At 37.2% G+C, this 23308-nt stretch overlaps 2 protein-coding genes across 2 annotated transcripts in view; one reads left to right on the top strand and one right to left on the bottom strand.

The window, feature by feature from the left end:
* Positions 1–2791: 2791 nt before the first annotated feature.
* On the bottom strand, positions 2792–3901 carry LOC148942098 (protein CFDP2-like). Its single transcript, XM_089103230.1, has 2 exons — positions 3361–3901; positions 2792–3189 (listed from the first exon to the last, which is right to left on the bottom strand). Exons 1-2 carry the CDS (start codon positions 3899–3901, stop codon positions 2792–2794), a joined length of 939 nt encoding a protein of 312 aa, XP_088959356.1.
* A 7448-nt stretch (positions 3902–11349) lies between these two features.
* The window catches only part of LOC148942099 (fatty acid-binding protein-like), a 32083-nt gene continuing 20124 nt past the window's right edge, over positions 11350–23308 (top strand). Inside the window, exon 1 of the mRNA XM_089103709.1 lies at positions 11350–11506. Coding sequence (XP_088959835.1) covers positions 11440–11506 — 67 coding nt within the window. The 5' untranslated portion in view covers positions 11350–11439. The remainder of the gene's footprint in view (positions 11507–23308) is intronic.

The following is a 23308-nucleotide window of genomic DNA, read 5'->3' on the forward strand; positions in this document are numbered from 1 at the left end:
AACACTACTGAAATATTCCAACTCTTGCATTTCAAGGAAAGAAATTCAATATGAACTTTGAAAAATCAAGAGAATGTAACTGTCATAAGGTAGACCACGACAAAACACTACTGAGATATTCCAACTCTTGCATTTCAACGAAAGAAATACAAAATGAACTTTGAAAAATCAAGAGACTGTAACTGTGACAAGGTAAACCACGACAAAACACTACCGAAATATTCCAACTCTTGCATTTCACGAAAAAAAATCAAAATGAACTTTGAAATATCAAGAGAATGTAAGAGTGACAAGATAAAGCACAACAAAACACTACTGAAATAATCCAACTCTTTGATTTCAACGAAATGAATCCAAAATTAAATTTGAAAACTCAAGAGAATTTAGAAATAAAAACTTAGCTTGAAAAATCATGAGAATGTAACACTGACATTTTAAACCACAACAAGGCACCACTGAAATATTGCAACTATTTCACTTCACGAAAGAAATTCAAAAAGTAAATTGAAAAATCAAGAGAATGTAACTGTGACATGGTAAACCACGACAAAACACTACTTAAATATTCCAACTCTTGCATTTCACGAAAGAAATTCAAAATGAACTTTGAAAAATCAAGAGAATGTAAAAATCCAAAATTAACTTTGAAAAATTAAGAGAATCTAACTGTGACAAGGTAAACCATGACAAAACACTACTGAAATATTCCAACTCTTGCATTTCAAGGAAAGAAATCCAAAATACACTTTGAAAAATATAGAGAATGTAACTGTGACAAGGTAAACCATAACAAAACACTACTGAAATATTCCAACTCTTGCATTTCAACGAAAGAAATCCAAAAATGAACTTTGAAAAATCAAGGGAAAGTAACTGTGACAAGGTAAACCACGACAAAACACTACTGAAATATTCCAACTCTTGCATTTCAAGGAAAAAATCCAAAATGAACTTTGAAAAATCAAGAGAATGTAACTGTGACAAGGTAACCTTCCTTAGCCTTAGCTCCTCCTGTACCTCCAGAGGCACACAGGGCGTCTGTTAACAGCCTCCAATCATCCTGCAAATGAGCTGCGGCGTAAATGTCCTCCCACTCTGGGATTAAGGATACGTGAAGGGCTATCCTGTCCCGCTCATATGTCCTGTGAAGCGTGTTTTTGGGCCTTCCTCGCCGACGCGTGCCGTCTGGTTGCCACTGGAGGGTCATATTCGGTAGTCTCGATCTCGGCATACGGATAACATGGCCAAGATAGCGCCATCTTCGTTGCCTGACTACATCAGTGACATCAGGCTAGTTTGTGTAGTGGCGAATTTCCATGTTTGTTATCCTATCCTTCCAGTTGATGTTTAGGATACGTCAAAGACAGTTGTTTTCATATGCAGTGTGTCGTTTTTACTGCTCAGCAGTGAGTTTTAAAAAATCCATCGCGTATGTCAAGATCGAAAGGACGTTGCTTCTGAAAAGGCGAAGTTTTAGCTGAAGTGAGTACTTCGCTGATCTCCAGACTGGTCGAAGTCGTTGAAATGCCGAGCTTGCCAGGACTATTCGTGTTCGCAGTTCTTTTTCGGAGTCGCCACTAGACGAGACGGTGCTGCCAAGATATCGGAAGTCAGTGACTTGCTCTATGCTTTCAGTCCCTAGCTGGATATTCATCGGTGAATTAGTGGTTGACATCGCTTTTGTTTTGGGGGCGTTGATATGTAACCCAAACTGCTCCGCTCTTTCGGCTAACTTGCATAAAAAGTCTTGAAGTTTGCTTTTGTCTTTCTCCATCAATCCAACATCGTCTGCAAAGTGGAGATCTTGGACTAGTCTGCCTGCAATTTTGATCCCGTATCCATCAATTTGCCTGAATATGTAGTCCCCTATGAGAATAAAGAGGAAAGTTGACAGTACGCATCCTTGTTTGACACCTGTCATCACTTTGAAATATCTTGTATTTCCTTCGGAGGCTCTCACGCAGCATTCCGTGTCTTCATACATTGCTATGATAAGGCGAACCAGCTTTTCAGGATTACCGTAGAAGATCAGGATCGTCCATAGTATTGGGCGGTCTATTGAGTCGAACGCTTTTTCAAAATCGACGAATAATAAATATAGACGTTGTCTCCATTCATTTGATTCTTCAAGCATGGTCCGCAGTGTGAATATCAGATCGGCGCAAGATCTTTTTGGTCGGAAACCATGTTGCTCCTCGCGTAAATGCGGGTCTAAGGCAGCTTGAAGTCTTGTCAGGATGATTATGCAGAAGAGTTTTCCGGGTATCGAGAGGAGGTTGATGCCTCTGTAATTGCCACAGACTGTCGCGTCTCCTTTTTTGAACAGTTTAATAATGGTTCCTGCTCTCCAGTCCTTTGGGACTTTTTCTTTTTGCCAGAGGAGGGAAAAAAAGACTAGCCACACTGAAAGGGACCTGCGGATCGATGACTTGACCATTTCTCCAGATATACGGTCACTACCCAGAGATTTTCCATTCTTCAGCTTTTTCGAGGCTGAAAGGATCTCGTCCGCCGTTGGCTCGTTTTCATTAATGAGAAAATCCAAAATTTGGCTGTCCGGAATGTCTGTTGGAACAGAAGGAGATGGGCGATTAAGAAGGTTTTCGAAGTAATCGGCATATCTATTTTTTCGGTCATATGGATCGGTTAGCATTCTTCCGTTTTCCCGTTTTACTGGTCCTTTTTGTACGTTGGTCTTCCCAACGATTTCTTTAGTTAGGCAGTACACACCTCTCGTGTCACCACGTCCGGTTGCTTCTTCTGCCATTCTTGCTTTCTCATTGTGGTGCTTTCATTTGTCTGACCTAGCACTTTTCTTCACTTCTCTGTCCACTTCTTTATACGCTATGTCTTTCATGACATCAGCAGAGAGATCATTACTGAGCGTGCTCTGGTTTATTTTCTTGCGGTCTTCGATCAAGTCCCATGTCTTCTGGGATATCCACTGTTCCTTTATTGACTTTTTAAAGCCAAGAACTTCTTCAGCAGTTTCTGTGTAGTTCTGTTGTATAGTCGTCCAAGCTTCTTCCACATCTTGTGGTATATCAGCAAGTGCCTCGAATCGGTTGGAGAGTTTTATGTTAAATTGTGTCCTAGCATTCTTGTCTCTGAGCTTCTCCACATCAAAATTACTTGGTAGTTTTGTTGGTTGTCGGGATCTGTTGGAGCGGAGTTTCAACTTGAGTGTCGCTACAAGAAGTTCATGATCCGACCCAACGTCCGCACTTCGGTAACTCCTCACGTCTTTCAGACTAGTTCTCCACCGTCATCGGATTAGAAAGTGGTCAATCTGGTTTTTGACGGTTTTGTCTGGGGATGTCCATGTATACTTATGTATATCTTTGTGCTCGAATAATGTACCTCCTATCAACAGGTCATTCGACATGGCAAAGCTGACTAGCCTTGCACCATTTTCGTTGATAGTTCCAAGCCCGTGATGTCCCAACACCTCGGTGCAGTATGATCTGTCCTGACCAACTGTCGCATTTAGGTCGCCTGCCAAGCAAGCGACGTCATGGAGAGGGATGGAGTCTAGGACGGATTGGAGGGTTTCATAAAAACCGTCTTTCGAGGTTTCATCGGCATCATTTGTTGGTGCATAGCATATGACTAGCGACAGCTTTGCATGTTTAGATGCAAATCGTGTATACAGGATTCTCTCGTTAATCGGTTTCCACGAGCAGAGAGACTTTGCTGCATTTGGGTTCAATATAGCTGCGACTCCGGCTGCATGTTTGTCCGTTTTTCCGCTGTACAGAACTGTATAAGTCATGTTGCTGTTTACTGTTTTGAGCTTCTTTTCTCCACAGCCTTTCCATCGTGCTTCGGCCACTGCGAGGATATCTAGCCGAAAGTTTTCGCACTCTTGTAGAACTTGTTCAGTTTTCGAAAGGGCCAACATGGTCCTTACGTTCCAAAATCCGATTCATACTGGTTTATTGGCGTACAAAAATCTGGTCGAGGGGCATACATGGGTTGTCATCATATTGGGATTTGATCCGAGGCTTTTCACTGACGTTTCTTTAGCACATTCTTTTTCTACGGGAGCAGCTTGCTAGGCCACTGCCCAACCGGTTTCTTCGGCTCAGCTAGGGGCAGGGACGCCAATCCCTGACCGTGGGGCCGGAGCCCCCCAGACCTACCTTGCAGAGGCCGTTGTCCGTACATCTGGATCCTCCGCCCTTTCGCAGTTGTCCCCCTATAGGGGATCCTCCCACGATGGTGTTCTGCTTCACCATGCAATTTAACCCATTGCTGGGAGAAGGTTTGTAACTGACGGGACGTGTCCACACGCCGGTGGGCCCTGCTGAGTGTACATTCGAGGGGCCTTCTTCCTCCTCCGCCTGTATTTACGGCCCCCGGGCGAGGGTGCGCCAGTTTCAATTAAGGACCCCCAGGGACTGCGTCCCCCCTTGGTCCGCGCCTCCTACTCAATGGAGGTACCCTACATATCTGTAGGGCGTACCCCTATCCGCCACCTGGGGACGCGCTGAGTGGCCTGGAGAGGGCCCCTACTGAGAAGGTGTGAAAGAAATTGCATTTCAACGAAAGAAATCCAATATGAAATTTTAAAAATCAAGAGACTGTAATAGTGACTAGGTAAAGCACATCAAAACACTACTGAAATATTCCACCTCTTATATTTTAGTAAAATAAGTTAAAAATGAACATTGAAAAATCAAGAGAATGTAACGGTGACAAGGTAAAGCACAACAAAACACTATTGAAATAGTCAAACTCTTGCATTAAACTGACTTTTATCAAAACGAAGCTTTGAAAAATCAATAGTATGCAACTCGGACAAGACAAGCCATAACTCAACAAAACTGAAATATGACAACTCTTGCATTTCAATGAAAAAAATACAAAATGCACTTTGAAAAATCAAGAAATTGTAAAAATCCAGAATGAACTTTGAAGAATCAAGAAAATGTAACAGTGACAAGGTAAACCACGACAAAACACTACTGAAATATTCCAACTCTTGCATTTCAACGAAAGAAATTCAAAATGAACTTTGAAAAATCAAGAGAATGTAACAGTGATAAGGTAAAGCACGACAAAACATTACTGAAATACTCCAACTCTTGCATTTCAACGAAAGAAATTCAAAATGCACTTTGAAAAATTAAGAGCATGTAACTGTGATAAGGTAAACCACAACAAAACACTACTGAAATATTCCATCTCTGGCATTTCAACGAAAGAAATTCAAAATGAACTTTGAAACATCAAGAGAATGTAACTCTGACATGGTAAACCATGACAAAACACTACTGAAATATTCTAACACTTTCATTTCAAGTAAAGAAATACAAAATGAACTTGGAAAAATGAAGAGAATTTAACTTTGACAAGGTAAAGCACAATAAAACACTACTGAAATATTCCAACTCTTGCATTTCAACGAAAGAAATCCAAAATGAACTTTGAAAAATCAATAGAATGTAACTGTGACAATCTAAACCATAACAAATCACTACTGAAATATTCCAACTCATGCATTTCAACGAAAGAAATCCAAAATGAACTTTGAAAAATCAATAGAATGTAACTGTGACAAGGTAAACCACGACAAAACACTACTCAATTATTCCAACTCCTCCATTTCAACGAAATAAATTCAAAAATGAACTTTGAAAAATCAAGAGAATGTAACTTTGACAAGGTAAAGCGCTAAAATCTACTACTGAAATATTCCAAGTCGTGCATTTCAACGAACGAAATACAAAATGAACTTTGAAAAATCAAGAGAATGTAACTGTGACAAGGTAAACCACGACAAAACACTACGGAAATATACCAACTCTTTAATTTAAATTAAAAAAACCAAGACTTAAAAGTTAAAAATCAAGTTAATAGCTGATCGTCTATATCAAGCGTGACAAAAAACCACTGAAATAGTCAAAATCTTGTATTTCAACGAATGAAATTAAAAACTTACTATGAAAAGTCAATAGACTGTAATTTTGATTTTTTGTTTTGTTTTAAGTATGTTTCATCTCATTCGAAGACATTTAAAAAAAAAGTTGAAAAAATATATCATGTTAAAAAAAAAATAATAAAAAAAATTCGAACAAAAAATTCAAAAAAACAAAATGGGGGGAGGGGGCCAAAAGTTGGAGGGGAGGGGGGCGCCCTTCGAGTTTTGGGGTAGGGAACCTTTGGGGGGTTGATTTCTCTGCTGGTTAGGGTCATTGGTGCTTATGATCCTTAATGGTTCGTACTTACATTCACCTTACTACTTGATTTGCAAGGATTTCTAAGGTTTGTTCTGAATTTCATTATTAAAATTATTTTCTTGCCATCTACATCTCTCTTAGTATCAACTTTTTAGTGTACTATAACGTTAGACTCTATTTTAAACTGACAACACTATTCAAACGCCACTTGTTTATTATACAGAACACATTGAAGAAATATAGCTATCCATTATTAAAATCCTTTGCTTGCCATCTAGATCTCTCTTAGCATCAAATTTTTAGTTTACTATAACGTCAAACTCTATTTTAAACTGACAACACTGTTCAAACGCCATTGAGGTTACCTTAACTGCTAACCACTTTAGCCCTTTTTCTCCATCTTCATACGATCCGATTTGCAAATGTTATCTAGCTCTGTTTTTTCCCTAATATTCAAATAAGATCGTTCGTACAGTCCAACTCGCGAATCTCTTATCCCTTTTTGCAAATGTCAATCAAACAATTCTGATTGTAGCATCCATGTAAACGTGGAGTTGAAGCAAACTTGTGTAACAAGCTAGACTTCAGGAACCAGTGGGGAATCCCCGATCGTACTGCTCAATTTATAGGTGTTGTCTCAAAAACCAGTCTGGTTGAAAACGTGGAGTTTAAACAAACTTTTGTAACAAGCTAGATTTCAGGAACCAGTGGGGAATCCCCGCTCGTACTGCTCGCTTTTTACAATGTGCAAGCAAATAGTAAGGGAATTCCTATACGTCTAAGCAAATAGCATGGTAATTCCTATACGTCTAAGCAAATAGCATGATAATTCCTATGTGTCTAAGCAAATAGCATGGTGATTCCTATGTGTCTAAGCAAATAGCATGGTAATTCCTATGTGTCTAAGCAAATAGCATGGCAATTCCTATGTGTCTAGGCAAATAGCATGGTAATTCCTATGTGTCTAAGCAAATAGCATGGTAATTCCTATACGTCTAAGCAAATCCATAGGTACATGCTCTGGAAAGGCGCCAAGGAACGTAAGGCAAGCGAATAGCACAGGAAGGAACATAAGGCAAGCAAATCCATATGTACATGCTCTGGAAAGGTACAAAGGAACATAAGGCAAGCAAAATGGTACTTAGACCTCTACTTCTAATTCACTGATCAGCTGACTATTACTGCTATTTTTATATCTTTATCTTTACTTTTTACAAAGAAGTGTAAAATATTCACTTGTCTTTTCTCACTTATTATGCGTCCTTGCCTTTTTTACTTTATAGTTTCAGTAAAGTCCAGTAATTAAATAATTTTCGAATTAGTAGCTGTGCACTTCACACGTTTCAACTTTGTGAACATTTGATCACATATGTATTAGTTTACTTTCATGGACTCAAGGAGCTTATGTCGGGCCGCAGAAAATCAGGAACATACAAGTTTCATAGGAACTAAACTAATACTGGAGACTGGATTGAAAATTGAAATAGAATCAAACTTTTTCGCAGAATTTTTTCGCAGAAATAGAAAGGTAAAAGGAAATGCATCCAGTCATAGATGTATGTTGATTCAAGAACGTACAACAGCAATTTTTTTTAGCCTTTTTCAGTTGTAATAAAGCTTTATAATATTCAACTCAACTTTTAAATATTTAATCTATGATAAGTTTCCTTAATTTTTTTTTTCTCTTTTTACGTTCATGAAATACAGCAAATAGACATTGCTTAATAATAGTCCCCTTTCTTCGTGGACCACCTAAACATTTTCATGGATCACCAGTGGTCCATGGACCATAGGTCTGCGACCGCTGCTCTAGATCACTTATAAACGCTTTAGACCATTTATATATGCTTTAGATCACGTATAAACGCTTTAGATCACTTATAAACGCTTTAGATCAATTATAAATATTTTAGATCACTGATAAACGCTTTAAATCATCTATAAACACTTTATATCACCTAGAAACACTTTAGGTAAGTTATAAGCACTTTAGATCACTTACAAACGCTTTAGATCACTTATACACGCTTTAGATCACTTACAGTCGTTGCTGAGATAGGCTTCGGGTTCATTTGGTTCATTTGCTTTTCCATTTGGCTTTACAAACCCCTCAACTATCCTTGACAGCTTCAACTGAGTAGCCTACCCTATTCAGTGCCTGGGATGTTGGATTAACGGTATATTGATAGCCTGGATGCACTTAAACTCTTTTGATTTAGTTCAATAGCAGTAGTAGTAACAATCGTAGTAATAGCAGTAGTAGTAATATTAGTAGTAGTAGTAATTGTAATAGTAACAGTAGTCGTAGTAGACATAGTACTAGCAGAAGTAGTTGTAGACGTAGTACTAACAGTAGTAGTAGTAGTGGCCCAGAGAATTTCAACTTAGTGCCCTCAATCATTCTTGGGATATTTTTCATACGCCGTTTTGCATAGTAGCAGTAGCAGTAGCAATAGGAGAAGTTGTATTTGTAGACCTCAAGGTTTTAGCTTAATACCTTTGGCCACAATAGTAGTAGAAGACCTGCGCACATGGTGCCTTTTGGCTAGTCAAGATCCCCTTCATCATACCTTGAAAGTTCCAGCTTATTACCCTTACCTGTTTCTGAGATATATCTTTTTGACGACCTGCATTCATATAGTTTGTTTTTATTTAGTTCAAAACTCCGCTGGACACTCCCTGAAAGCTTCACCTGAATGCCCCTAGCTTTTTTCGAGACTAGGGATTAAACAAATCCCCTTTCCGAATAGCAAATACTATACGCAAACCATGGTCAAATTGTATAACTTGCGGCCCTTTCCCTAGGAGCTGTGGGGGGTTATATCACCTCCTGAGGCATAGTTATTGGACCTTTTAACTATCTGAACGAGGTGGCTATTTCTAAAATTTGATCGGATTTTTTGGGAAAAAGGGGCATGGGAGGGGGGTGGCTGCCCTCCAACCACTATTCAGCATCTCTTATTCCAACAAATAGGCTATTATCATGTTAAGTAATTTACTTTCTACAAAAATCAAGCTAATTGCCTGTATAACTGCCCCACTCACTCTAACCACCTTTCTTATAATGTGGTTTAATTGAAGTATCCCTAAAATCTGTAAGGTATTTGTAAAAACACTCGGCATTTCTCTTTTCCGAAAGTCACACTCATAGTTAGTCTTCAGTAATTTACCTCTAACTTTACAGCCTTCATATTTTAAAAACTCTTCTATCTCATTATCACCACCTGAGGCCATATCATATTTAAAATCCCTATTGTAATGTATCCACCCACCCCCCGAAATATCAAGCTTCTTTTATGGTTTTTCCTATAATTTGTCATTCTATGGACGCTCCAGGAAATACTCTTCGATCTGCAGAGACAAATGTCTGAGAAGGGTACATACGCCTCTGTAAATCATCATGCTCATGTCCTAATCACCCAGGAAAACTGCTCCGTAATTTTCAAGTCGATCTGGAAAAAAAGACTTCTTTCCTTTTTGTTGAAAATTTTGCACTAGATCGGCGGTGAAAAGGTCACTGGCCTACACATAACATAGTGTCTCCAATCATTCATACTTTCCAATCACAAATGATTGGTATGATTCAGGTTCAATTAAGATAGAACATGCATACCTTTCAACTAAATAATTCAAGGTGGGGTCGGAGGTTGGGGTGCATTTGGTTCTCCAATCATATATGTGTGAAAATTCTGTGTATGATCCTGTTTTAAATAAGGTGAAACATGTCCACCTTTCTACTGCCCACGGAGCCAGTCCACAGCTTAGACTTTGCTGGTTTTTGCACCAAGTCGGGATTTAGCTCAAACCTGGACCTAGTTCATTGTTACCCTGAGTCAGACGTAGCTGATTGTTAGACTGCCCGGGCTAAGATTTTTCTTGCATCGAGTCAATTCACAGCTTGGACTTTTTTGCATTCAGTCAAGACTCGATCATTTTGTACTGAATCTGGACTTGGCTCTTTTCTCCATCGTGTCAGTCTGCAATTTGAAATCAGCTTATTTTCCCACCAATTCAAGATTTAACAGATTTTTTTTTTTCCAAGTCAGAACTTTTCCAGGACGTTCAGGACGCTTTTAGGACCCAGGACGCTCATTTTCTCACTGAGCCAAGCCTGAGCTGACTTGCAGCAGATTGGAATTTTTACACACTTTTTTGCCCGTTTTAATAATCCTTGCATGATTCAGGCTTAAGCAAGTGGCAACAGGCCTGCATTTTTTTTTCTGATAAGTTAGTTGGCACCTGATGGAGGCTGAGAGCGATTTAGAGGGCTTACATGCCGAAGTTTAAACTTGAATATTCAAATTCCTGGCAAGAATATGGCTTTAACAAGGTATGATATGCCCAGCTTTTTTTCTATATTTGTGAAATACTTGTGAAGAATGCACTAATCGAATAATTTGAGGCCCATGTCCGTTGGTCCTATTCTTTGGAAGAAACATTTTTTGAAACCTTTGATCATTTTGATTTGGCTATACCACGTTTTGAAAAGATGTCATGGGGGCTCAGTGTCAAAAACCATGGGAGGGGTCTGGCTGGCATTCAATAGCTTTTGATCCTTAAGAAGCGAAAAAAAAATACTTGGAAGAGATCCCCCCCCCTCTATGCACAGATGTGTGACCAATCATCGGCGAGAGACAGTGGCAAAGGTGTTACTTTTTGATAGGGACGTTGAAAACGAAAGAAATGAATGGACTAAAGTTACAGCAGAATGTCAAGAACTTATAATATTATGGATGGTTTTAAAATAATGGAACAAGCCTTAAACAAAAGGTTAAATGATACACTAAAAATTTAAAAGTTACGGTATCGGATGTTTATTTTTTGGGGGAGGGGCGAAGATTAAGGACCAATAACCAATCCATTACCACACTCGAGAAGGTTATATCCCCTTTTTACTCCAACAAAAATTATTTCTTTTCAATGCAACCTAAGAAAAAGTTTCCACCAAAACTTCAAAGAACCCTAGACATCTGGGAGAATACCTGGAGGCAACCCCAAAATTTACCTTTTTTAATACCCTCTCCGCGTCCCAACAATAAAACATGTGGAGAGGGTGGAAGCGGAAAGATTAAATAAGAAGCCATATTGATTTTTCTTCCCTGGTGAAGAAGGCGGAGTCTGAAACTTATTATTATCGTACGATCCAGGAGTTAGTGCGAAATTTTGTTCATTCCGTTTCAAAATTGGATCATTTCCCGTTCAAAAGCCAGTCTGTGGTGTGAATAGCCTAGTGGATCCAAAATCAAATATTTAAATAATGGCTGTAACTGGCAAATTTAAGTTGGTTTCAAGCGAAAATTTCGATGAATATATGAAAGCCATTGGTGAGTGAAGTTTTAGTTTTGAAAAATTGAATTTGCATAGCCTAGGTTATCTTAGGCCTAGCCATGGGCGCCCATAAGCTGAATACCAGGGAGGGGGGGGGCAAACTTCGTCTAATTGCTACTTTTAATGCTATATAATAGAAATCTCAGAACAAAAATAGGTAAAATTCTACTTTAGTTACTTTTGGCTATCTTGGAAAGGAGTTGGGTTAGGAAAATGAAACTTTCAGGGATGGATGTACATGCTAAGGTTTGTCCCGGGAAGGTACTTTGAAGTACCTACCTCCACTCATCCCCCCTCTATATAATGGTAAATTACTGCACATTACTAGTTGTTTTTAACTCATATTTCATCCTATATTACTATCATAAATATAAATCACTGCTTACCTTACACAACTTCTGCTTTTAACCTTGTTCATTAAAATATATTCCAAAATCCTATTTAAATCCTAAGCCATTTAATTTTCAAACCATGCTGACTTTCTTTAGGGTATATGAAACCCGGTTAGTTGTGATGTCACACTTGCCTTATCACACACCCTTACCCTTAAGGGTAGCAGGCACATGCCAAACAACTCTGTTGATAAGACCATTTAAACTGTATTAATTAGGGAAAGGATTTCACAAGAGAGAACAGTAAAAATAACCTAATCCTTTTTAGAGGACAAATTATGTCATAGGAAGATGTTTAGGAAGCATTAATAGATAGAGTGCTAAAAACATCAGAATCGACTTCAGAGGACACGTTATATCACGGAAAGAGGTTTTTAAAATCCCCCTACCCCCCAAACTCAAAATTTACTAAAATTCTACTTTACAAGCTTTTTAAATATTTATAAAGAACTAATATATATAGCGCTAAAAGTTTCAGAATTGACTTCAGAGGACACGTTATATGAGGGGAAGAGGTTTTTAAAATCCCCCTTCCCCCCTCACTCAAAATTGTCCAAAATTTTATTTTAAAAGCTTTTTAAATATTTCTAAAGCACTAATAGATAGAGTGCTAAAAACTTCAGAATCGACTTCAGAGGACACGTTATATCACGGGAAGTGGTTTTTAAAATCCCCCTTCCACCCAAACTCAAAATTTTCAAAAATTATAATTTAGAAGCTTTTTAAATATTTCTAAAGCTCTCAGACATAGAGTGCTAAAAACATCAGAATCGACTTCAGAGGACACGTTATATCACGGGAAGTGGTTTTTAAAATCCCCCTTCCCCCCAAACTCAAAATTTTCCAAAATTTTACTTTAGAAGCTTTTTTAAATTTTTATAAAGATCTAATACATAGAGCGCTAAAAGGTTCAGAATCAACTTCAGAGGACACGTTATATCACGGGAAGAGGTTTTTAAAATCCCCCTCCCCCCCCAACTCAAAAATTTCAAAAATTATAATATAGAATCTTTATTAAAAATTTATAAAGTTCTAATACAGCGAGTAAGTCATACTACAGACTCGACTTCAGAGGACACGGGCTCTAATAGGACGAGGTTTTTAATACACCCCGACGTCCCAAAATCAAAATTGTCAACAAATCTACTTTAGGAGCTGTGTAATTATTTCTACAGCGCTATAACATAGAGTGCTACGGGAAGAGGTTTTGAAAATCCTCCTTCAAGGAGGATTTTCAAAGCACTCTACGGGAAGAGGTTTTGAAAATCCCCCTTCCCCCCAAACTCAAAATTTTCCAAAAAGCTACTTTAGAAGCTTTTAAAATATTTCTAAAGCACTAATAGATAGAGTGCTAAAAACATCAGAATCGACTTCAGAGGACACGTTATATCACGGGAAGAGGTTTTGAAAATCCCCCTTCCCCCCAAACTCAAAATTTTCCAAAATTTTATTTTAGAAGCTTTTAAAATATTTCTAAAGCCCTAATAGATAGAGAGCTAAAAACATCAGAATCGAATTGAGAGGACACGTTATATCACGGGAAGAGGTTTTGCAAATCCCCCTTCCCCCCAAACTCAAAATTTTCAAAAATTATACTTTAGCAGCTTTTTAAATATTTCTAAAGCGCTAAGACATAGAGCGCTACAAACATCAGAATCAACTTTAGAGGACAATTTATGCTACGGAAGACGTTTTTTATGTCATTGGAAGATGTTTTTGAAATACCCATTACCCATTGAAATTTTGACAAAACAACATTTTACCTTAATTTTCAGTTATCAGTTTCTTTTTCTCTGGCTATAGTTCTGAAAATGCAATTTCAGTTATTTGAGTAGAATTTTAAGTCATGTTTAGAATTAAGAATCAATGTTTTATTTCCAAAATTTAGGAAATTTATTTTCATATATTTAAAACCTTATAAGTTGGGATTGAGAAAAATTTTGAAGCTGAAAACAATTTTTTTGTACTTCATTTAAACAGAAGATCTATTTTGCAAGGTTCCGTTGCTATAACTCACAAATTTTTAAAGGTTACTCAAAGTTTTAGAAATCCCCCTTACCATTCATCCCATTCCCCCTTCATACACTAAAATCTGGTTGATAATTTGAACTTTCAAAACCCTTCTTTTCCACGGGGGTATTTTTTTGGGGGGCGGGGGGATTTTGCGTGAGGGTATTTCTCGTGGGGAGGGGGGTATTTTCTGCGGGGAGGTATTTTCCGGGGGGGATTTTCCGGCGGGTATTCGCCAAGAACCACAAATTTGATGGTATGAGTTTTATTAAAATCTTTTACTTTTAGGGGTTGTTTCCCCTTTTACGAAACTCAGACAAATTTGTTACACAGGCAATTTATCAACCAGATTTTAGAGTATTATTCCGGTGCAACACGTTGCAACGAAATGGTCAGCTTAGATTAGTATAAGCAGGGGCACCGCGAGCAGGTCGCTGACCACCGCCCCCCCCCCCCCCCCCCCCCCGCTATCAAATCTCCTTTCAACTAACCTTCGCACCCTCAAAAGAAAATTTTTATATAAGTTCCAACATTTTTTACATATTTTAAATCACAGATGTAAAAAAGAAAAGCAAAATTTTTCAACATTATAGGATTAAGGTATTTGAATATGTTTTATGTGGTTACCCAACTCAAAATGTTAAGGGGTTTCAAAAAAAAATAATCAAAACGAATATATATTATTCGGTACTTTTGAATTATAAATAACCCACCACTATAGACTGTACAAGGAAACCAGGCAAACGGGTATTTGTTAGACAAATGGATCTCAAAGTGTGATTTCTTATTGCGTTTACAATATTTAAACTGTTGTTTTTTTGGGTTTAGGGAGGGAAAAAGGTACCTAGGTTAGGTTACATATTTAATATATGCTCTGATTTTCCCCCCCCCCCCTAAAGTGAAAAGAAAAAGACCAAAAATGAATATAAAATATTATATATTAATAAAATTTTATTTTATTTAATTAAAATTAACAAAAATTAACATCTGTAGTGTATATTGTTTGATTATTTATAATGAACATGTACCGAATAATCTATAGTCAAATATTTACTTCTGCCCCCTCTCTCCCTCTCCCTATTTACACTTTAATAACGTCTCTTAGCTTCAAGAATCAAGATTGCTACACTAAACTATTTGGACAAAAACATTTGAACTGCTTTAAGAACAAATGGGGTTAGATACTGTAAATTGCCAAATTTTCTGTTACAATGTTTTAAACATTAATTAGTAAATAATACCCATAAAAAACAAATTAGTTGGGGTTATAAAGCTCTAATATATATTTCAGGAAAGGGTGCATTCTTAAGGATATTGAACTTTTTTTTTTTAAATAGGGCTCTGCCAGATCTCCTTCCATCTGTTCTTCTCCTTTGCAATATCTGGGTATATTGTCTTGAACGTCACACCAGTGTCTGTCGATGTTTTGTATGTGAGCACCTGTTGCAGGGTCAACAAAATTTATGCTGTGGTTGATGTGTAAATGCTGATAGTCCTGGCTAGCCAGGCAATTGTAGGCCCTCCAACAGTTGCTGATAATTGTTGTCCCTGGCAGGAGTTGCTTTTGGGCAATTCCCAACAACGTGGAACTTCTTCTATCTGGCACAAAAACTATGAATGAATTACCAGTTCCTCGCTCTATTCCACCAAATACCCATTTACCCTTGACAATCCGACCACTATTATATTTACGCTTCCCAAATTGGGCTTCATCTATCTCAACAATGACTCCTTCTCCTCCCAAAGGAGCGAAGTTTGAATGACATATGTACATACAAACCTCTCTGCAGAACTGGCTCCAATCCACAAAGGTTTGTTTACAACAAGTAACATTGTTGATCATGAAATCCTCCCTTGGAGGTAGTATTTGAAGCCAAATCCTCAAAAAACGGAAATTTTCTAGCTCAGAAAGGTGTGAACGAGCCATCCATGTTTTGTCATAGATCGATTTTGAAAAATTACACTTTACCTGAGAATATTCACGGCCACCTCGGATAGGTATAAGCCTAGACTTCTGGCAACGGAACGATTTTCTATATTTTACGCAAATCTGGCCACAAATATCGCAATTCCTGCTTCTCAATAACATGCCATGGTTATAATACAACTCTAAGACTGCCTCAACAGTAGAAAATTGAACGATACCACCACAGAATTTTATTTCACAAAAATTGCAAGACATATCTCAATAATTGTCATTTACAGACTGAAGCTGTAACTCGTAATATCTATTGCAGCTTTAATTAATTCTTTCATTGTTAAACGGCGGGAATAGTTGAACAAAGATAACAGTGAATTGGGTTATGAATATATTGGAAAGATAAGTCTACTTAGTATGGGTTTTTCCTGCATTTGAAATAGTCGCTTCTTAACAGATGTAAATATCATCGTCCATTCTGATGTTTTTAGCACTCTATCTATTAGTGCTTTAGAAATATTTAAAAAGCTTTTAAAATATAATTTTGGAAAATTTTGAGTTAGGGGGGAAGGGGGATTTTAAAACCCTCTTCCCGTGATATAACGTGTCCTCTGAAGTCAATTCTGAAGCTTGTAGCGCTCTATCTATTAGTGCTTTAGAAAAATATAAAAGCTTCTAAAGTAAAATTTTGAAAATTTTGAGTTGGGGTGGAAGGGGGATTTTAAAAACCACTTCCCGTGATATAACGTGTCCTCTGAAGTCGATTCTGATGTTTTTAGTGCTCTATTTATTAGAGATGTAGAAATATTTAAAAAAGCGTCTAGAGTAATATTTTGGAAATTTTTGAGTTTGGGGGAAGGGGGATTTCAAAAACATCTTCCCATAACCAAATTTTTCCTCTGAAGTCGATTCTGATGTTTTTAGCGCTATATATCTTAGCGCTTTAGAACTAATTAAAAAAACTTCGAACGGATAATTTTTTAAAATTTTTAGTTTTGGTATATGTTGTATTGATAACACACTGGTGTAGTGTACTCGGCTTCTGCGATGGATAAATATCTAAAAAGCTCTCCATTTATTCGTGTATGAAAGTTTGATAGTGGGGAGAAGGGGGATTTTAAAAACATTTTCCTATGATATAACGTGTTCTCTGAAGTCAATTCTGATACTTGTAGAGCTCTATCTATTAGTGCTTTAGAAATATTTAAAATATTATAAAGTAAAATTTTGGTAATTTTTAGTTTGGGGGGAAGGGGGATTTTAAAACCCTCTTCCCGTGATATAACGTGTCCTCTGAAGTCGATTCTGAAACTTGTAGCGCTCTATCTATTAGTGCTTTAGAAATATTTAAAAAAGCTTCTAAATTAAAATTTTGGAAATTTTTGAGTTTGGGGGGGAGGGGGATTGTAAAAACCTCTTCTTGTGATATAACGTGTCCTCTGAAGTTTATTCTGATGTTTTTAGCACTCTAATTATTAGCGCTTTAGATATATTTAAAAAAGCTTCTAAAGTAAAATTTTGGAAAATTTTAAGTTTGGGAGGAAGGGGGATTTTCAAAACCACTTCCCGTGATATAACGTGTCCTCTGAAGTCGATTCTGATGTTTTTAGCTCTCTATCTATTAGTGCTTTAGAAATATTTAAAAAGCTTTTAAAATAAAATTTTGGAAAATTTTGAGTTAGGGGGAAGGGGGATTTTAAAACCCTCGTCCCGTGATATAACGTGTCCTCTGAAGTCAATTCTGAAACTTGTAGCGCTCTATCTATTAGTGATTTATAAATATTTAAAAGCTTCAAAATAAAATTTTGGGAAATTTTGAGTTTGGGGGGAAGGGGGATTTTAAAAACCTCTTTCCATGATATAACGTGTCGTCTTAAGTCGATTCTGATGTTTTTAGCACTATATCTATTAATGCCTCCTAAACATCTTCCTATGACATAATTTGTCCTCTAAAAAGGATTAGGTTATTTTTACTGATCTCTCTTGTGAAGTCCTTTCACTAATTAATACAGTTTAAATGGTCTTATCAAAAGAGTTGTTTGGCATGTTCCTGCTACCCTTAAGGGTAAGGGTGTCTGATAAGGCAAGTGTGACATCACAACTAACTGGGTTTCATATACCATAAAGAAAGTCAGCATGGTTTGAAAATTAAATGGCTTAGGATTTAAATAGGATTTTGGAATATATTTTAATGAACAAGGTTAAAAGCAGAAGTTGTGTAAGGTAAGCAGTGATTCATATTTATGATAGTAATATAGGATGAAATATGAGTTAAAAACAACTAGTAATGTGCAGTAATTTACCATTATATAGAGGGGGGGGATGAGTGGAGGTGGGTACTTCAAAGGACTTTCACAGGACAAACCTTAGCATGTACATCCATCCCTGAAAGTTTCATTTTCCTAACCCAACTCCTTTCCAAGATAGCCAAAAGTAACTAAAGTAGAATTTTACCCAAAAATATAAAAATAAAGGCAGCATCATTCAGCCAGGGGGGGGCAAGAGCCCCCCCCTGCCCCCCCATATGGGCGCCCATGGGCCTAGCCTATACTTGCTACTCAGTCGTCGAAAACAAAACACATTTAGGCCAATTGCAAGTCCCTAGCCTACCTGACCATGACAATTGTACCTCACACTGGGTCGCAGCTAAGGTTGGGGGGGGGGGTGACTCCCCCAAAGCTCCAAGGCGGCAGCACGCAGTGCCGACGCCTTGGAGCTTCGGACGATTTCGTTGGCACATTCTTTATAGGCTATCCCCCAAACTCAAAACACTAGCTTCGTCCCATGGTAAATATTCCGCTGTTCATATTATTCGAATAAAGAGAACATACCACTCGATGCCTTTTTTATGCTCTCAAAATATCACGGGGTAAATATATACCAGATCATATTATTGAGTTAGGAATAAAGTGAATACGCCATTCGATGCCTTTTTTTATGCTGATTACGAATATAATAAGCATTTCTATCGGAAATGAATTTTAGCCCCCCCCCCTATATCGCCTATGCCAATTCGGGGTATATTTTTACAACCAAACCTAACCCTTAATTGGCATTTGTCGGGGGGGGGGGCTGAAATTCATTTCCGATAGAAATGATTATTATATACATAATCAGCATAAAAAAAAGACATCAAATGGTATATTCACTTTAGTTGTTACTCAATAATATGATTTGGTAGAAATTTACCAAAAGACATCCAATGGTATATTCACTTTAGTTGTTACTCAATAATATGATTTGGTAAAAACTTACCCAAATTTGTTTCTAAGCTATTATATAGGCTATTCATTCTATTTTATTTTATTTCATTAGTATTAACCAAAACTTGACTTTTTTAAAAGGCCCATATAATGGGAAAGTACCAATTTTTTATTCCAACTTATTGGGAAGGCAACTACCCTCCCCTTCCCTAAACGAAAGTTTAAACTTTACCCCCCCCCCCTAATGTAGAAATATAGGTAAATTTTTACCAAATCATAGGCTATTATTGACTTACAAATAAAGTGAATCTACCATTCGATGTCTTTTTTTATTCTGATTACGAATATAATAGGCATAGCCTAATCATTTCTACCGGAAATGAATTTCAGCCCCCCTCCTATATATGCCAATTCAGGGTAGGCTATATATTTCGGTAAATTTCTACCAAATCATATTATTGAGCAACAACTAAAGTGAATGTACCATTGGATGTATTTTTTTTTTTCTGATTACGAATATAATAATCATTTCTATCGTAAATGAATTTCAGCGCCCCCCCCCCTATATATGCCAATTCAGGGTTAGGTTAGTTTAGGTTGAAAAAATATACCCCGAATTGGCATATATAGGGGGGGGGCTGAAATTCATTATCGACAAAAATGATTATTATATTCGTAATCAGCATAAAAAAAGACATCCAATGGTATATTCACATTAGTTGTTACTCAATAATATGATTTGGTAAAAATTTACCCAAATTTGTTTCTAAACTTATATAGGCTATTCATTCTATTTTATTTTATTTCATTAGTATTAACCAAAACTTGACTTTTTTAAAAGGCCCATATAATGGGAAAGTACCAATTTTTTATTCCAACTTATTGGGAAGGCAACTACCCTCCCCTTCCCTAAACGAAAGTTTAAACTTTACCCCCCCCCCCTAATGTAGAAATATAGGTAAATTTTTACCAAATCATATTATTGAGCAACAACTAAAGTGAATATACCATTCGATGTCTTTTTTTTATTCTGATTACGAATATAATAATCATTTTCGTCGGAAATGAATTTTAGCCCCCCCCCTAACCTAAACTAACCCCCACCACCAAATGTGCAAATATATATCCTGAATTGATATATATAGGGGGGGGGGGCTAAAATCCATTTCCGACAGAAATGATTAGGCTAGGCCTATTATATTCGTAATCAGCATAAAAAAAAAGGCACCGAATGGTATATTCACTTTATTTGGAAGTCAATAATATGATTTGGTAAAAATCTACCCAAATTTGTGCTATGTATATGCACATTAGGGGATGGGGGGTAAAGCATAGCATATATTAAATACGTAACCTAACCTAACTTAGGTACCTTTTATCAAGTCAAGACTGTTAGGTTCTTTGTTTCAACAAAGAAGCTATGATTCAATTGACGGAGAAATATAGCCTAGTATTAGGACTAGGCCTACATGTTGAACTGTCAGTCAGGGGGGTTGCACAAAGATTTTTAAAGGTCATCAAAGGTCAGGGCCCTCTAGAGGGAGAAGGAGTGGCAGTAGGTACTTCAAAATACCATTCCGGGACCTACTTTGGTGCTTATGCATTATGCGGTACCCACGGCTATAGACTGTACAAGGAAATACCAATGGAAACCCGTCAAACGGGTATTTGGAAGAGATAAATTGATCGCAAAGCATGGTCTCTCATCTAGTTTACAATATTTAAACTGTTGTTTTTTAGATTTTCGGGGGGGGGAGGTACATAGATTAGGTTTGGTTCCGTATTTAGTATATGCTATGCTTTATCTCCACCCCCCTAATAGGCTATGCAAATATATAGCCCAAATTTGTTTCTAAACTATTATATATCCATCCTATTTTATTTTATTTCATTAGCATTAACCAAACTTGACTTCTTTCGTGGGTACCGTATAATGCATAAGTACCTCTACTTTAGTCTGTAGGCCAATCCCTGAAAGTTTCATTTTCCTTACCTAACCCCTTTCCAAGATAGCAAAAAGTAGCTAAACTAGAATTTTACCAAGAGAAGTGACAGAATAGATGGGAAATAGGCTACATAATTTTGGCTATACATTTGCACATGTGGGGGTGAAGGAAAAGTATTTGGACAATGTGAAGTTAGAAAACAATTCTTACTTCATAATATGCAGACTAATTGGTACTTGTATGGAATCTAGTACACACGTGAAGAGAAACGCATAATAGAATGTCAAAGATGCTATTCAAAACCAGGTTTCAGATAGCGCTAAATTTTTACCAAATCATATTATTGACTTACGAACAAAGTGAATATACCACTCGATGCCTTTTTTTATGCTCTTTCCAAATATAACAATCATTTTTGTCGGAAATGAATTCTACCCCCACGCCTGCATACCAATTCAGGGTATATATTTGCACATTAGGGGGGGGGGGGAAAGTTTAAACTTACCTCCCATTTACACCGGAAATAAAATTTGCCCCCCCCTAATATGCAAATATATACCCTCAATTGGTATATATAGGGGTAGGGGTGAAATTCATTTCCGACAAAAATGATCATTATATTTGGAAAGAGCATAAAAAAATGTATCGAGTGGTGTATTCACTTTATTCGTAAGTCAATAATATGATTTGGTAAAAATTTACCCAGCTAGCTAGTGAGTCGCTTTTAAATCGTGGAAACTATTTAATCTTTAGTTTTTTTGGGGTTGGAGGGGCAAAACAAGGTACCTAGGTTAGGTTAAGCTACGTATTTAATATATTCTTTGCTTTACCCCCCCCCCCCTAATGTGCAAATATATAGCCCAAATTTGTTTCTAAACTATTATATTTTCATCCTATTCTGTTTTGTTTCATTAGCATTAACCAAACTTCACATTTCGCGTGTGTACTAGATTCCCTACAAGTACCGAATAATCGTACATAACATATTTTGCATGCAGACCCGCTATACCTTGCCCCCACCCCCCTTGTGTGCAAATATATAGCCCGAATTATATATTTTCCATCTATTCTGTCCCCTCTCTTTGTCTTGTCTCACGCTAAGCTGAAAGAAACTATCGAAGAAACCGGTTCTACAGTGCGTCGATGGATGAAGAACTTAACATAGCCTGTATAACAGACGGGTACCATAGTATCAATAAGCCTCTGTAAGACAATAAATACTGCTCTAAACGTATTTTTTTTGCATCCTAAAATTCTCCAACCTCTATCACATTATGCAAGTTCAAACTATCACGACGTAAAACTCACGCATCCCTAATAAATCAGTTCAATTATCCTATATCTAGAAAAAAGAAGCCGAAGAGTCGAAAGAATGATAATTTTGAAGTAATGAGGTAAGAAGAAGTTGAAGCAATCGTCCTATAGTGTAAATTATTTGAAAAAAACTACGTTTTCTAAAGAGTTAAAGAGGCTGAGTTACAAGGTCGAACCTTAAAACGTACAGGGATTAGGAGGCACAGTTGGGGGGCTGCCGCCCCCAAACCCCCGCTTTCGCAGCCTTTAAATAAAAAAAAAGTTTTTTAAACTGAAAGTAAGGAGCGACATTAAATCTTAAAACGAACAGAAATTATTCCGTATATGAAAGAGGCTGTGCCCTCCTCAACGCCTCGCTCTTTACGCTAAAGTTTGACTTTCTCACAATTCTTTTTTTTAAACAATAAAAACTTTAGCGTAAAGAGCGAGGCGTTGAGGAGGGCACAACCTCTTTCATATACGGAATAATTTCTGTTCGTTTTAAGATTTAATGTCACTCCTTACTTTCAGTTTAAAAAACTTTTTTTTTATTTAAAGGCTGCGAAAGCGGGGGGTTTGGGGGGCGGCAGCCCCCAACTGTGCCTCCTAATCCCTGTACGTTTTAAGGTTCGACCTTGTAACTCAGCCTCTTTAACTCTTTAGAAAACGTAGTTTTTTTCAAATAATTTCTGCACGTTTTTGTACAGTTTATTACTTATTATTGCTTGACTAACTGTTAGCTGATCGTGTAAACTTAGCTTCAAGACTATTGTCTTCTCAAAGTGTTCTCTCTGGGAGCTTTGTCTTCAGGATTTGCAGTCAGAACTCTGTCCACACTGACATGTTATCCCTGTACGTTTTAAGGGTTGACCTTGTAACTCAGCCTCTTTAACTCTTTAGAAAAGTATTTTTTTTCAAATAATACACATAAACAGGTTAGACATGCTTTGTTATGAAAATTGTCGCGCAGATATTTTCATAAAAAAGCATGTCTAACCTGTTTATCTGTATTATTTGAAAAAAACTAAGGTTTTTC

This window comes from Artemia sp. Qi Xiang Cuo, chromosome 17 (genome assembly GCF_049724085.1).
Source record: "Artemia sp. Qi Xiang Cuo chromosome 17, ASM4972408v1, whole genome shotgun sequence".
Taxonomy (NCBI): domain Eukaryota; kingdom Metazoa; phylum Arthropoda; class Branchiopoda; order Anostraca; family Artemiidae; genus Artemia; species Artemia sp. Qi Xiang Cuo.

Bases quoted from the DNA above. Each gene is read 5' to 3' on its own strand.
- LOC148942098 (XM_089103230.1), bottom strand. From the start codon at position 3,901: ATGTTGGCCCTTTCGAAAACTGAACAAGTTCTACAAGAGTGCGAAAAC. The intron at 3,190-3,360 runs GTACATTATTCG...AACTTCTTGTAG, and splicing joins GAATGACCTGTTGATAGGAG to CGACACTCAAGTTGAAACTC.